The sequence below is a fragment of the Pectinophora gossypiella genome, chromosome 25 (assembly GCF_024362695.1).
Source record: "Pectinophora gossypiella chromosome 25, ilPecGoss1.1, whole genome shotgun sequence".
Taxonomy (NCBI): domain Eukaryota; kingdom Metazoa; phylum Arthropoda; class Insecta; order Lepidoptera; family Gelechiidae; genus Pectinophora; species Pectinophora gossypiella.
In genome coordinates, this window is record NC_065428.1 from 7,680,559 (window position 1) to 7,694,531 (window position 13,973).

The following is a 13,973-nucleotide window of genomic DNA, read 5'->3' on the forward strand; positions in this document are numbered from 1 at the left end:
ATTGCATATTTATGGGTTTTATTTTATTTTATGTAACATAAAATTACCTGCACATCACAGCAAACATAAATACACCATGTTAGCTGGAAGAGCCCTATTTGTAAAACCTTTTTATAAGTAATCTAACCTGATGTTTCCTTTGTTCTTTAACATAATCATATATAACAATATTCATCATCATCAATTTAAGAGCCACGCTCTTGTCGGTGTAGCATTTTCCATTCCAATTCCATATAACAATATTACAAATCATGAATACCCTGCATACGTTCCACTGCTGGCCACAGGTCTCCCCAATCAACCGGAGGGGGTATGGATCTGAAGTTATCTACTTAAATGTTATTTTTATTACTACTTATAAAAAAAAGTTTTATAAAGGTTTATTTCTAACAAAAAGAGAACGTAACTTTAGACCCAGAGCAAACCTGAAGAAAATAGGAAGGATTTATAATATTTTTTATTGTTTGTAGGTTCTCGAGACCTTCAAGCAGTGGCAAAAAGGTGTAGAGCTGATTTAGTTTAGTTTATCTATGACAAAAGTTATAATTTCGATTACCGCTACACTTGCGTCATCTATTGTTGCTGAGCGAGGGTCCCAACACCCTTAAGAGCGTGAGTCTAAGTAGTGTATAGGCGAACTTGTCCAAAACTAGTGAGACCTTCGGAACAAGTCCTTTAAATCTTCGTCTGAGTTCGTTAGTACGCGTCGCTTCTCCCATTTGCTCGGAAACTTTAAGAAAACTCTCGGAATTCTACACATACACACATAAACTCACGTCTTTGTGTCCTATTTTAGAGGTAATGAGGACATCTTAGGACTTTTTCGAACCCCCTGAACGGACACTCCATTCGAAAAAACTTATTCTCCCATGCGCTTTACTCGCGTAAGTGCGAGTGAGACACAGTGCTCGCGCCCTTACTTTTATATGCGCAAATGTCAAATTGCAATATTGCTTTTTTAGATGAATTGCTTCGATATGACCTTTTTAAACCCCCAGACCACATATAGACGTTTTACAGCCCGAACTTTATAACTATTCGGTAGGCACGTCAAGCCGTTGGTCCCGGTTACTACTTACTGATGTAAGTACGTAGTCGTTACTTGAGTCACTGAGGCCTTTGGCGGCTCAATAATAACCCTGACACCAGGGATGATGAGGTGGGTCATCCACCTCACAACCCACACGATAGAAGAAGATAGAGTAGCTCTGAACATTACTTCTAATTACGCAATCAGTATTTACAGAGATCCTGTAAATCGAGTCGATAATAAAGCTACATAATAAACCGACAGAGGGATTGCGTCCTCTAACATGATGGACTAATGTTATGGGCGATAGGCTGATCCCTTATCACCATAAGGTTCATCATATCCATCTTAGGACTTCGTATCAACAGTGGCTGCAAGTTGTCTTTGATTACTTGTGGCTCTGCCCACCCCATTTGGGATTACGGGCGTGAGTTTATGTATGTATGTAATAAAGCTACATAATGGCCCCGATTCCTACAGACACCTCCTAAATTTATTTTAAATTATGCCTGTCATTTTCCTATCCACCGAAAAGAAAAGGGACGGACGCTTGACAGCTGTTAATTTTAAAAACAATGAGTGAATAAATTATCAATGGTATCTCACTAGTATGCAAACCGTTTGACGTGTGCTGTCAACATAATTCTGTCGGGTTATTGGCCAATGTAAAATTTTTACAGGGTTGTTTTAGATTTGCGCCTAGGCGTTTTATGCCTGTCCATTATCCGTCCCTTCCCTTTCCGGCGGATAAGAAAATGACAGGTATAACTTAAAATAAATTTAGATGGTGTCTACAGGAATTAGCACCAATGTTATAATAATGTACTTATAAGTAATACACAAGCATTTTTCTTGTGCAAAGTGAGTGCGAGTGAAGATAATTGTGCGTTTCTGTGGCTTCCTGTCCGGCTTCACTGCGTCACACCGGTTGCATGTGCAATCTGATTTGTATACGTTAGTAACAATTATATTGTACCATTGATGTTATTAGTTCCCTACCTATGTACGTTTGTTGTGCTTTTTAAGGTTACACGGTTGAAAGAAGTCATATCTGTAATTTTTAAAATCATGACATATAGGTATATTACCTCCGACCTCCGTGGTCCAGTGGTTGAGCGTTGGGCTCACGATCCGGAGGTCCCGGGTTCGATTCCCGGTGGGGACATATCACTAAAATCACTTTGTGATCCCTAGTTTGGTTAGGACATTACAGGCTGATCACCTGATTGTCCAAAAAGCTAGATGATCCGTGCTTCGGAAGGCACGTTAAGTCGTGTTGGTGCCGGTTACTACTTACTCATGTAAGTTAGTAGTCGTTACATGAGCCATGTCAGGAGCTCAATAATAACCCTGGCACCAGGATTGATGAGGTTGTTAATTCACTTCACAATCCACACGATAAAAGAAGATCATTTTATAGTTCAAACTCTTTTGTTCTTACTCTAAAAGTTAACTGACATTAAAGGTTGCAACTTTCGTCTACCCACATCGAGCAATAAAAGGGGATCAATACGTCCTACCCACATGTTGGCAGTGTACAATGGACGCTATGGAACCTGGTGTCCATGAATCACTATTATACTGCTAGGGAGTGGAATTCTTTGCCGTCTTCTGTATTTCCGAATGCATATAACCCGGTAATAATGCTTTCAAGGCCAGAGTGAACAGGAAACTTCGGGGCGAGCTCGTTCCATCTTAGGCCTCGTCAATGCCTTCGGGCAAGTCTGGGGCCAAAAAAAAAACTTGCATAACCGACGGCGGTGATGTGCATGTTATGAAGAAATTCGTGATTTAGATTCATTATGTGTTCGGTAGATGGCGCCGCTGAGACGTGAGGTCTGTTAGGGAGGGTTGCTTAAAAACCGCTTTTGGCGGTTCAGGTGGTAGGTTTTTTCATAAAAATAATTAATTTTCATGGAATTCATTTTACTTTCTTTCCGTATGTTTAAAGGGAAAAGTTACCTTGTTAGTTCGTTAGGTTTGAGAGTACACTCACAAACGACACAACTCACTCTCACACTAACTGATTCTCTTGAGTCACTTAATTTCCAACAAAATATTGGCCAAAGCGCTGACAAAACAACGAACGTCTCACAAGCAATTTAATCTTCATTTATGAATCCTGATTACATTCAGGAGTAAGATGTAAGATAGATTAAATACTTTATTGAGCACAATGGACACAAGATACAGAAATAAGAACAACAGATATAGAACGGCATAAAAGGCGGCTTGCTCATACATTTCTTCCAGGCACAAATTTGAGTAAGCTATATTGTACAGACTGTTACAACAACTGTTTAAAATTTCATTGTAAAGTTTCTAGATGCTTCCAGAAATATGCTTTAGATGGGATGAGATGAGCGTAGAGCAGATAACTTATTTTTACTTGCGGAATAACTTGTTTGTATTAAAGATTGCGAAAGAAGATACTAGCTGTTACACGCGACTTCGTTCGCGTAAAACCCTACTATCAAAACTATAGAAGTTTCATACACACTTTGCTTTCAGTTTTTACCCCTTTAGGGACTGAATTTTGGTCTTAGTGACCTATGTCTTTGGCACTTGTAGTTTCTGAGCTTTCGTGATCAGTGAATCACTCAGTCGGAGATATTTTGCTTTTATATATCATCATCATCATCTTAAGAGCCACGCTCTTGTCGGTGCAGCATTTTCCATGCTACTTTTTTAGGGAAAAATAGGGCAGTGGTTTCCCTCTTGCCTTCCGCCCCGCAGTACTCTGTCTGACGCCAGTGGAATGGCGCCCAGAGTAGTCTATTACAAAGCCAAACTAGGGCTCCCGTCCTCCGCCTCTGAATATTACTGACAGTTACTGCTGCCCTCTGTCAGGTACCAGATTACAGTTTCTGTGACTTGCCCCTTCCGTCCTGCATTGCTGCTTTTATATATATAGATTCAATATATAGATATATCAGGCTTTGTTCAACATAAACAACCTATAAATGTCCCAAAATTGGGTACAGGTTTCAATCAGAAGCCCAAAATTAAATTTACTAAACGATCACCCATCTTATAACTGACTGCGTCCGAAGTTGCTTAACTTTGTTGACCGGTGTCAATCAACCAGTGACAAAGTGTTAAAATATATATTTGTTCTAGGTCTGGACGTGTTTGTGCTCGTCTGTGTGTGTCTCTGGACCGAGTGACGTCACAGGGAACTCCAATGTGAGCTGGTGTGCTGGCATGGGGTGCTCTCATGATAAACCATTGAAAGACCGCCAAACACCATAAGACCATAATGAACGCATACTCATACTTGAAATGTCGCCTCTTCTCTTAATGCCAATATGATAATGTCACAAAAGCCGATTTCTATATTATTACCCACGGAATGCGGTCGCGGCGCCAATGTCGCAGATCCTACATGGAATTGGCTTAATGTAATAGATAAAAAAAACATATTTTTCTTCATTAATTTCGCGCGTAAACGGTTGGTCACGTGACATTTTGCCCAGTGACGTCACACTTCAATAGACAGAAAACTATCCAACTATGGGTCACTTCAAGTGACAGGGTTAACGTGCCTTCCGAAGCATGGATCATCTCACTTCTGGACAATCAGGTGATCAGCCTGCAATGTCCTAACCAAACTAGCCAAAATATTCGTTTTGTAATATCACTTTTACTGTTTACGGCTCAGATCCTGCATGCAACATGTCAAAAAATGGATAAGTCACTAGGTCAGTTTTGATACGCAGTCTCGATGTGGTTAATTACGATAAAAGTCAGCAGATGATTGTCAGATTGTTTTAAGTTTATGCGGTTATTATCATAATTAAAACACATAATAACGGGTTCTTACCGTGTTTAAAATAGGGATATGAGACTCCCGATATTTCGACACTGCGGCAAGTGTCATGATCACGGGATGACTGATGAGATTGGAGTGGAGTAGGAACGCGGTAAGAACCCGTTATTATGTGTTTTAATTATGATTGTCAGATTGTCACCGTTATTGACAAATCGGCTTGTTGGCTTTTCGCCATCGTGTTAGAAAAGACAATAGCTCTGTCGGTTTTCACGACATGCCCGGGATGGTAAGCAGAACGCGTTCTGTTTTTCGAGCAAACTTTTTAATGGATCATTCCATTCACGAAAGAAATCAAATGCCGAGTGGAATGATAATTGTCGGAATAAAAACAAAATGGCGGCCATCCTCCGTCTTCACGTTCATCTTTATGTAGTTTTTATTCTAACGATCCTTTTATTTTACACTGAAGTAGACTAAAAAAGTGCTTGAGTAGCTAAGGAAAAGGAAATACCATCAATTTTAGAGCCACGCTCTTGTCGGTGCAGCATTTTCCATGCTACTTTTTTAGTGAAAAATAGGGCAGTGGTTTCCCTCTTGCTTTCCGCCCCGCAGTACAGCAGAACTCAGCCACTAACTTCGGCCTACTGAAGTAAGTGGCGTCCACCCCCGCGGCAAGGACGTGCCGAACAGGATTTGCCCCAGTGGAGGGCAGAGAAGATGACTCTGTCCCCACTGGGCCCGGGTTAATGATCTTGTATGGAACCAAGACCAAAGGTAAGTGTTTTATACAAGAAAACTCAACAAACTATAGACAGAACACCTATGTATGGCGAGCGTGTAATAATTTCAATAAACTTTGTAAGGAAGTTGATCTTGACTTGTTTAACACCGGTTTTGTAGCGGCGAGGAGATTACTCAGTCAAAGGTTTTTTGATGCCTAATCTTCTTTTTATGTTCTTTATTTTAACTTTAATTTGCCTGTGCACAACTCTCTGATATCATATTAACTAGTTTAGGGTTATCAGTGGAAACCTGTAATTAGTTTTCAACTTATATGTTTTTTGTCTACTTTCTGTATTTTATAACTGTTGGTTTTCCTTAAATAAAATAAATAAATAAGAAAGTGTTATTTTCTTGTCGTCACTTATTTGCAGCATATTATATGCTATTAAACTACTTGGTGTTAAACGTCAATGCGTTTGATTGATTGAGGGAAAGCCACTCCAGCAGGCTGTGCATTGGGGCTTCAACCAATATATCCAGCGAATACTATCTATGATAGATAGACGTCGTATGGCTATTGGTCGAACCCCTCGATATAATTTGCACTGCGCGCGTCGTAGCATCTGTGCCGCGGGGGATAGACAACAACGTTCTCTCAACCTTATTAACGGCCTCCGTGGTCCAGTGATTGAGCGTTAGGCTCACGATCCGGAGGTCCCGGGTTCGAAATCCTCTGTGGAAATTTCACAAAAATTACTGCGTGATCCCTGGTTTGATTAGGACATTACAGGCTGATCACCTGATTGTCCGAAAGTGAGATGATCCGTGCTTCGGAAGGCACGTCAAGCTATTGGTCCCGGGTACTACTTACTGATGTAAGTAAGCAGTCGTTACATGAGTCACGTCAGGGACCTTTGGCTCAATAGTAACCCTGACACCAGGGTTGATGAGGTTGGTAATCCACCTCTCAACCCACACGAGAGAAGATGATAGACTTATTACGCTGTTCCACTAGTAGGGCATTGCACAATAGGACATACCATTTCTTAAATCTTTTTCAAGAAGTAATAATGATTCCATAAAAATATAATAAAAAATACAAAGTAAATAAAGCATACAACTCACAAACGTTCATAATAAGACATGAATTCGAAAATAAAGTGTACTAAGGCTTCGACTGAAAACCTTCAGGTGTAAGGCGTTCGTCCATCTTGATTTCCCCCATTTCCTCTACAAACTGCAAATGGAAAACTGCACGTCACAATAAAAAATAAAATGCAATATTCTCCAAAATAAGTCTTTAGAACAAAATTATAACCAACTGTAACACAAACTCATCTCCAATTTTGCTGCATAGAGTTGAACTTCGCGTGTTCACTGGAGTGTGAGTTAAGACTTTACTATGTTGTAGATGCGAATGTAGGACGGTGCTAGCCAGAGAGGGATTAAGAAACAGTGTTGCCAACATGTCGGATTTTCCGTCGGATCTAGCGGATTGGGATGAGGTGAACACGATTAAATTTCTCGTCTAACGGAAATTATTTTACGGAACCGTTAGAATATACACTTTCGTATTTTTATAAGCTCGGTGTGGTGTGAGTACTTAGTTCATCTTGCGATGGATATACGTCTGACTGCCCCATTGGGATATAGTCGTGAGCTTATGGGTTCCAACTTACGTTTTCGTACTTTTGTAGAACTTTTACGATTCACGGCAGTTTTTGACACAAGATCGGAATTAGAACGGTGTAATAAAAGCTATGAATAATTGGCAGAAAAATTCGTCACGGCAACGGCATTCTGACAATTTTTTTACGACATTTAGCGGAATTCCGGAATTGAAGCTGGCAACCCTGATTTAGACTAGGTCCCCTTGGACCGTACGTGACTTGTTGCTTATTTGGACATGTTGAAAGCTTTCCTAATGAAACCTAACTAAATTGGGAATTGAGGCATTTGTGGCTCTGGAAGAGTCCGTGTTTCGGAAATAGTTTTCGTGGGTCATTTCTTTAAGAGAAATCGCTTTAGGAAAAATGGTGGAAAATTGGCATGTTAACTTTTTATAGGTGATGCGTAGTTAGGTTTATTGTTCAGTGGATCCACAGATGGAGAGTGAAATGTATAAAGACAGGATCAATGCAAGTGGACCTGGGTTGATGAGGTTGGTATTCCACCTCACAACCCACGCGATAAGAAGGAGAAGAATGCATGTTGTAAAAATGTAAAAGTATTTTTGTTCTATTGCACGTTTTTTGAAAATGCAATACCATATTTTTATAGGAAATGCCTCAATTAAATAACTCGTAAATCCTAAAAACTCAACACAAAAGCAATATTATACATACTCGTATTAATATACTAATGTGTTTAAATGGAATTACTAGTTCCCAGGTAAAGTAATTTTACGTCATTATCATTATTTGCAGCATATAACTTGATGATCAAAGTATATCCGGGGACCTGGACTTAGTGGCCTCAGGTCAACAGCCCTAAGTGCGGCCCTGTATCCCTACCCTAACCCACCCCGTCAGTTCGGTGCCGAATGTCATTGCGATCGCGCGCTTGGTTGCGCCCCACTCGGAAATAACCCCAACTGTAGTGCTGTGATGTGTTATGGCTAAGAAACGGGTAAGGGGACCTTGTTTACCTTACCTTTTCATATCCAAGGTTAATTGGGGAAAGAATAGGCGTTTCGTGCTGATTACAGGACGGTTTTTAAAAGTGATATAATTCGATATTTGTGGGGATAATTAGATGTCAAGGGTGAGGATTTCATTATCTGGGTTTTGTCGTTAGCGATGCTTATTTCTAATAAAAAGTAATGTAAAAAAATTAGGTCATTTTATGGAAGAATTTTCGTGATCTATTTAATAGCAGAGTTACGAGATTGAGGCAAATGGTGTACAGTGTTCTGTCTGTATTTAGGTGTTACATGGCGGGGCAGATAAATAAAGTTTATCATATTTAATGATTTATGAGTGGAAATCGTCATTTTTTGTTCCTGACAATTCATTTTGAGTCTAAATTAATATGGTTTCGTCTGGCGAAGTTGAATGTCCTACAAAATAATATCTACAAGAATTACTTCTTGATTATCTACCCCTATATAAAACCCGAAAATGTGGAAATTAAATATAATCTGTTTTTTATATACTCTACTCGAAACATTTTCTTTAAAAAAAATATGTTGTCATTAGGTCTTTTGACCGTAACGCATAAAATGTACCAATGAAAAACCGAAGTGCCTATAAAATTTGATTAATTTTCCAAGTGACGCCGGTTCCCCTCGGTTCATTAGGGGATATTATTTATGGGGGAAAACCTGATAGGTAATGTAGATTTATGGGGGAAGTGGATACGCAAATATTGAAGTTGACTTTTTGGCCCCGTTCCGGCCAAAAATTTTTTAACCGGCCAAATATTCGTTTTATTAATCGAATGACGTAATTCGAATAAGATATAATATTTTTTGAATTGAAAGCTCGAATATTTGGATTATTAAAACTAAACTGTACAATATTTTAAAAATTACATTTGCGATTAAATTTAATATAAGTACATAAATAATTTGATAAATAATACAATATTGATTTATTTAACACACAAATAGAATTGTTTTAATATAATATACCTACTTATTTTTTATATAAACTTAACAATTAATTATTTTTAAACTTATAATGTGAAATAATTATACCTAAACTACTAAAACAAAAAAAAAAGAAACAAAAGTGTATAACTACAGACTCAAATAAAAATGCTGCCTTAAAATTAGTATTTTTATTTATAAAAGATTCTTTGTTTTCCATTTCATAATATTATTAAATTATTATTTATTATGTTTTATTAAAGTATTTTTATTTATAAAAGATTCTTTGCTTTCCATTTTATTATATTATTAAATTATCATTATTTATTATGTTTTATTATTTAATAGTAATGATAATGTATTGTTTGCAGAGAGATAATGACTTTTTGGGTACAATTTTTGGTTCACATTTCAAAAGCGATCCCTCATTTTTATATTCTATGGTCATTACCATCGATCCGTCGAGACGCCATTAATACATAAATAACTATCTTGTATAAATCTGTAATTGAATTTAAATAGCTCGTCGTGGTTGTGATATACAATCATTTAATAATAAATGTGTGACGTAGGTCTTGCTTGAACAAATTGACGTCATAACCTTGACGACGAATGGATCATGGTATAAGAAGACCAGGGGCCTGTTTAATAAAACTTACAATTGTGAATTACAATGACAATTTGATGTACATTGCGGAGTGTGTGATCACGAATATTTTGCAGTTTCATATTAGCTACGTAATGAACACCAAATTGCTGTAATTTACAATTGTAAGTTTTATTAAACAGGCCCCAGGTATGCTCAATCCTATGACAAGCCGCCATGGTCCAATTTTGTTGTTGTTGAAGATTAGAAAGAGATATCCGGATCGTTGTATCCAGTTATGTGCCGTTCCCGAGAATATTCCCACTGTGGAATGTTCCCGCAGGCGCAAAACTTATTGAAAAAAAAAAATATATTACCTAACCTTTAGGCAGATGAGACCATACATTGTTTTAAGTTTACGCGGTTATTATCATATTTAAAACATATAATAACGGGTTTTTACCGCGTTTAAAGCAGGGATATGAGACTCCCGATATTTCGACACTGTTGCAAGTGCCATGATCACGGGATGACTGATGAGATTGGAGTGGAGTGGGTAGATCCATAATTTACTTTGAACGCGGTAAGAACCCGTTATTATGTGTTTTAATTATGATACCATTACAAGAAATAACAGTTTGAAAAAGAAAATCTGCTGTCCTTACTATTAAATATTTTTTACAACGGGAACTTTCCCGCTTTAGGAACATTCCCGGATTGTATCCGTTTATAACAAACATGCATTCAATCATGGTATAACAAAACCAGGTATGCTCAATCCTATGAAAAGTCGCCATTGCTAGACGTTGGATGACGTAAGAGTTACTAATGTGTTACCATTAAATTGGTATGTCCAACATTCCAACATTTTATTATTGAAAATTAAGCGAATTACTGACAAACGTATTTAATTAATATTACACATATTATATAAAAATCATATACATATTTATTTTTTTGTTAAATAGATGATCATACTATTATCGTATTACGAATAATTCGAACTTTTTATTACCAACCGTGCAATGTTAAAATCGCAACCGGTCGAACTCCATTTGGGCGAAACTTTTCACATCTGCTGAAACGAGACTGAAACGGACGTCGATGAAATGGGGTGTTGCGATGTTGAGTAGATCTATATGTAGGTACTAGATGTTGCATTGGACTGCGCGCGGAATCTCTCATCCCCTTACGGGCGGAATTTCCAAAAGAACCCTAAGTTGGCATCGATGAAATGGGGTGTTGCGATGTTGAGTAGATCTATTGTTAGTACTGAATGTGTCTTAGGACTGCGCACTCATCCCCTTAGGGGCGGAATTTCCAAAAAAAAAAAAATCCTTAGTGGACATCGAAGAAATGGGGTGTTGCAATGTTTTGAGTAAATTTATATGTAGGTAGGTGTTGCCCGTGACCGCGCGGAACCTCTCATCCCCTTAGGGGTAGAATTTCCAAAAAAACCCTCTATGTTAAAAGTGCCTTTATACTTTCTGCGGGGTTAAAAAGCAATATCTATTTGACATTTGTTTACTTGTGCGCTTAGTTAAATATGCGCTAATGTGATTTTTTTTTAAATGAATATCTTTGATGTGGCATTTTTAACCTTGGACCCAACAGATTTAGGTCGTGATTTTTTTTAGAGAGGGAGAAATGCATTATGCATACCCAGCTGCTCGGGAAAGCAGCTAGTTTATGTGGGACTCATCCACTAAAACCCCCTCTGAGAGTGTAGTAGTGTAATGTTCACTCAGGTCGTGATTTAGGTCGTGTCCTAAGTCAAAATCAAGAGACAGACAACTCAGTCTTGTATTCCCGACTAGGGTGGGCAGAGCCACAAGTCCCAGAGAAAGCTTTAATCAATCAAAACACACACACACACACACACACACACACACACGTACACGCACACGCACACAGACACGTACACGCACACGCACACAGACACAACACACACACACGCACACAGTCACACACAGACACGCGCACACACAGACACGCGCACACACACACACACACATTCACATTCATTTTATCTTCGAGATCTGATCATTGCTTATAAGATAAAAAGCTGGATATTATTTTTATCTTAAATAAGATCTTCACATTTATTTTAGTTCTTTTATGTAGCTGAAAGTATGATAAGATAATCATTATAGGACAATAATCCGTCAAGATAAAAGTTACCATACGTTAGATAATAATTACCATACTTCAGTCTTGTTGTTGTTATAAATTTGTCTTCAGAATCAGGTCAAGGCATCATGAATATTTCCGAAGTTATATGCCGAAATAATACAACTTTTTTTTTTGTTAGAAGTAAGTTATACTTTCGTGTGTTGCGTGTTTCGTGTTTACTATAAAAATCTAGTTTTCCCGAATAAATGGCGTAATTTCTTTGGCCGAAAAAAATCCATATAGAAAAGATTGTACAAAATTCAAATCTGGAGGAACTTTCTAATATCGTCATCATCCTTATCCCAAAAAAAATAAATAATTCAGAATTCACACCTTTCACACAAATATCCCTCTTTACATTATCCATCCCCTCCCCTTGGCTCATCCCCTACCCATATATCTTTGTGGCGGACTCAACTAGTTGGCCACCTAGTTCCGCCCACATGCAACAGATGGCGCCACATTCAATAATGCAGTCTTCAAACAGTCGTGAAACGCGATATCGAAGTTTACACAGCAAGACGCATATATGTTATACAACTTGCAACATAACACCGTTGGATCGTCGATCCCTAATCACACTACCAACTTATGGCTAGCGGGGTACTATGCTCTGTTCGGTACCCCGATAACATCCTTTGGCGGCAGCACACCTTCGCCGCCAAATCGTCATTCTCATAACTTTTCTGTTATATGCTTTTCATCCAACCTCACTACAGGAATCAGGTAGCATTTTTGAAAGAGCAAATGGAAGTTGTCTAACACGCGTTTAATCCGATCAGTCCCAGGCCGGGTCGCGAACTATACAGACTAGGTGTAACGTTGTAACTAGCGTTATACCTGTGCTGTATTGGTGGTTGATTGGCATACACGTGCCTCGATTGTGGTCTGAGGCTGGCGCACATTCCCCGAGGTATACTTTGCAAGCGTGTTAAATTCAGACGTAACATACATAAACGGCCTATATACGTCCCACTGCTGGGCACAGGCCTCCCCTCAATCAACCGGAGGGGGTACGGAGCATACTCCACCACGCTGCTCCAATGCGGGTTGGTGGAGGTGTTTTTACGGCTAATAGCCGGGACCAACGGCTTAACGTGCCCTCCGAAGCACGGAATCATCTTACTTTTTCGGACAATCAGGTGATTCAAGCCTGAAAAGTCCTTACCAAACAAAGGACAGTCTCACAAAGTGATTTCAACAATGTCCCCATCGGGAATCGAACCCGGACCTCCAGATCGTGAGCCTAACGCTCTAACCACTAGACCACGGAGGCTGTTTAAATTCAGACGTATTTAATAGAATTGGAAATTGGGGTAAAGAGAGAATATGGGAATATGGGCAGTATAGGACGGTAACTCTCTGCCCCGCACCAATTCGTATCGGGCGCTGACCTCACCCGCTCTGGGTCTTACTTTAGTCTTATGGTCGTAAGCCGCTAAGGAGTAAGGGAAGATCTGCGCTGAATGTCTATCTTTTATGTTCCAAACATGAATTCGAGAACAAATTCGACAATTGGTTTAGGCCTGTGCTTTTATTGATGGTTTTTCAACACCGATGTAAACAAGCTTTTATCAAAAGAATGCTTTTACAATGTGAAGCTAATAACTGAATGTTGATATTACGCAAACACAAAAGTTATTCCATTCTAAAATGTTAGGAATAGTTCATCAGATGCCGTTGCTAAAAGGTATTTTGATCGAAATTTGCGCACGGCATGCCAGGGGTTTAAGTAGCTCAGCCCATGAAGCTGTGTAACATAATAGAATGACATCGCATCATTGGCCTTATACGTCTATTTCAGACGATTTATGACGTCCTTGCCTCGAAGAAATGCACTTTTTTCTTTTTTTTAATATAACGTTAGCTTACGTTATACAGCGTACTAGTGATACCGTAACGATTACTTTGAGGGATGATTCATACCATGATTCTGAGTTGATATCAAGCGGAATTTTCCGTGGAAAAGGATGAAACTGAAAATAATTTAAAAAGACGCGATAATTTTCATGGATTTTCCGATAGGAAAATCTCCCTCAGTATTCGTTACGGGAAATAGGCGTGAGTTTATGTATGTATGTATGTATGTCACCAACGCCCA

General features: G+C 38.7%; 1 protein-coding gene across 9 annotated transcripts in view; it reads left to right on the top strand.

Annotated features, from left to right (window-relative positions):
• Window positions 1-13,973, top strand: part of LOC126378037 (MAP/microtubule affinity-regulating kinase 3-like) — a 140,574-nt gene that overhangs the window by 52,518 nt on the left and 74,083 nt on the right. Inside the window, exon 1 of one of the 9 annotated variants that reach the window (XM_050026123.1) lies at window positions 8,011-8,153. The exons of the other annotated variants lie outside the window; for them this stretch is intronic. Coding sequence (XP_049882080.1) covers window positions 8,139-8,153 — 15 coding nt within the window. The 5' untranslated portion in view covers window positions 8,011-8,138. Of the gene's footprint in view, window positions 1-8,010; window positions 8,154-13,973 lie in introns of those variants that run through there. 9 annotated transcript variants of the gene reach the window in all.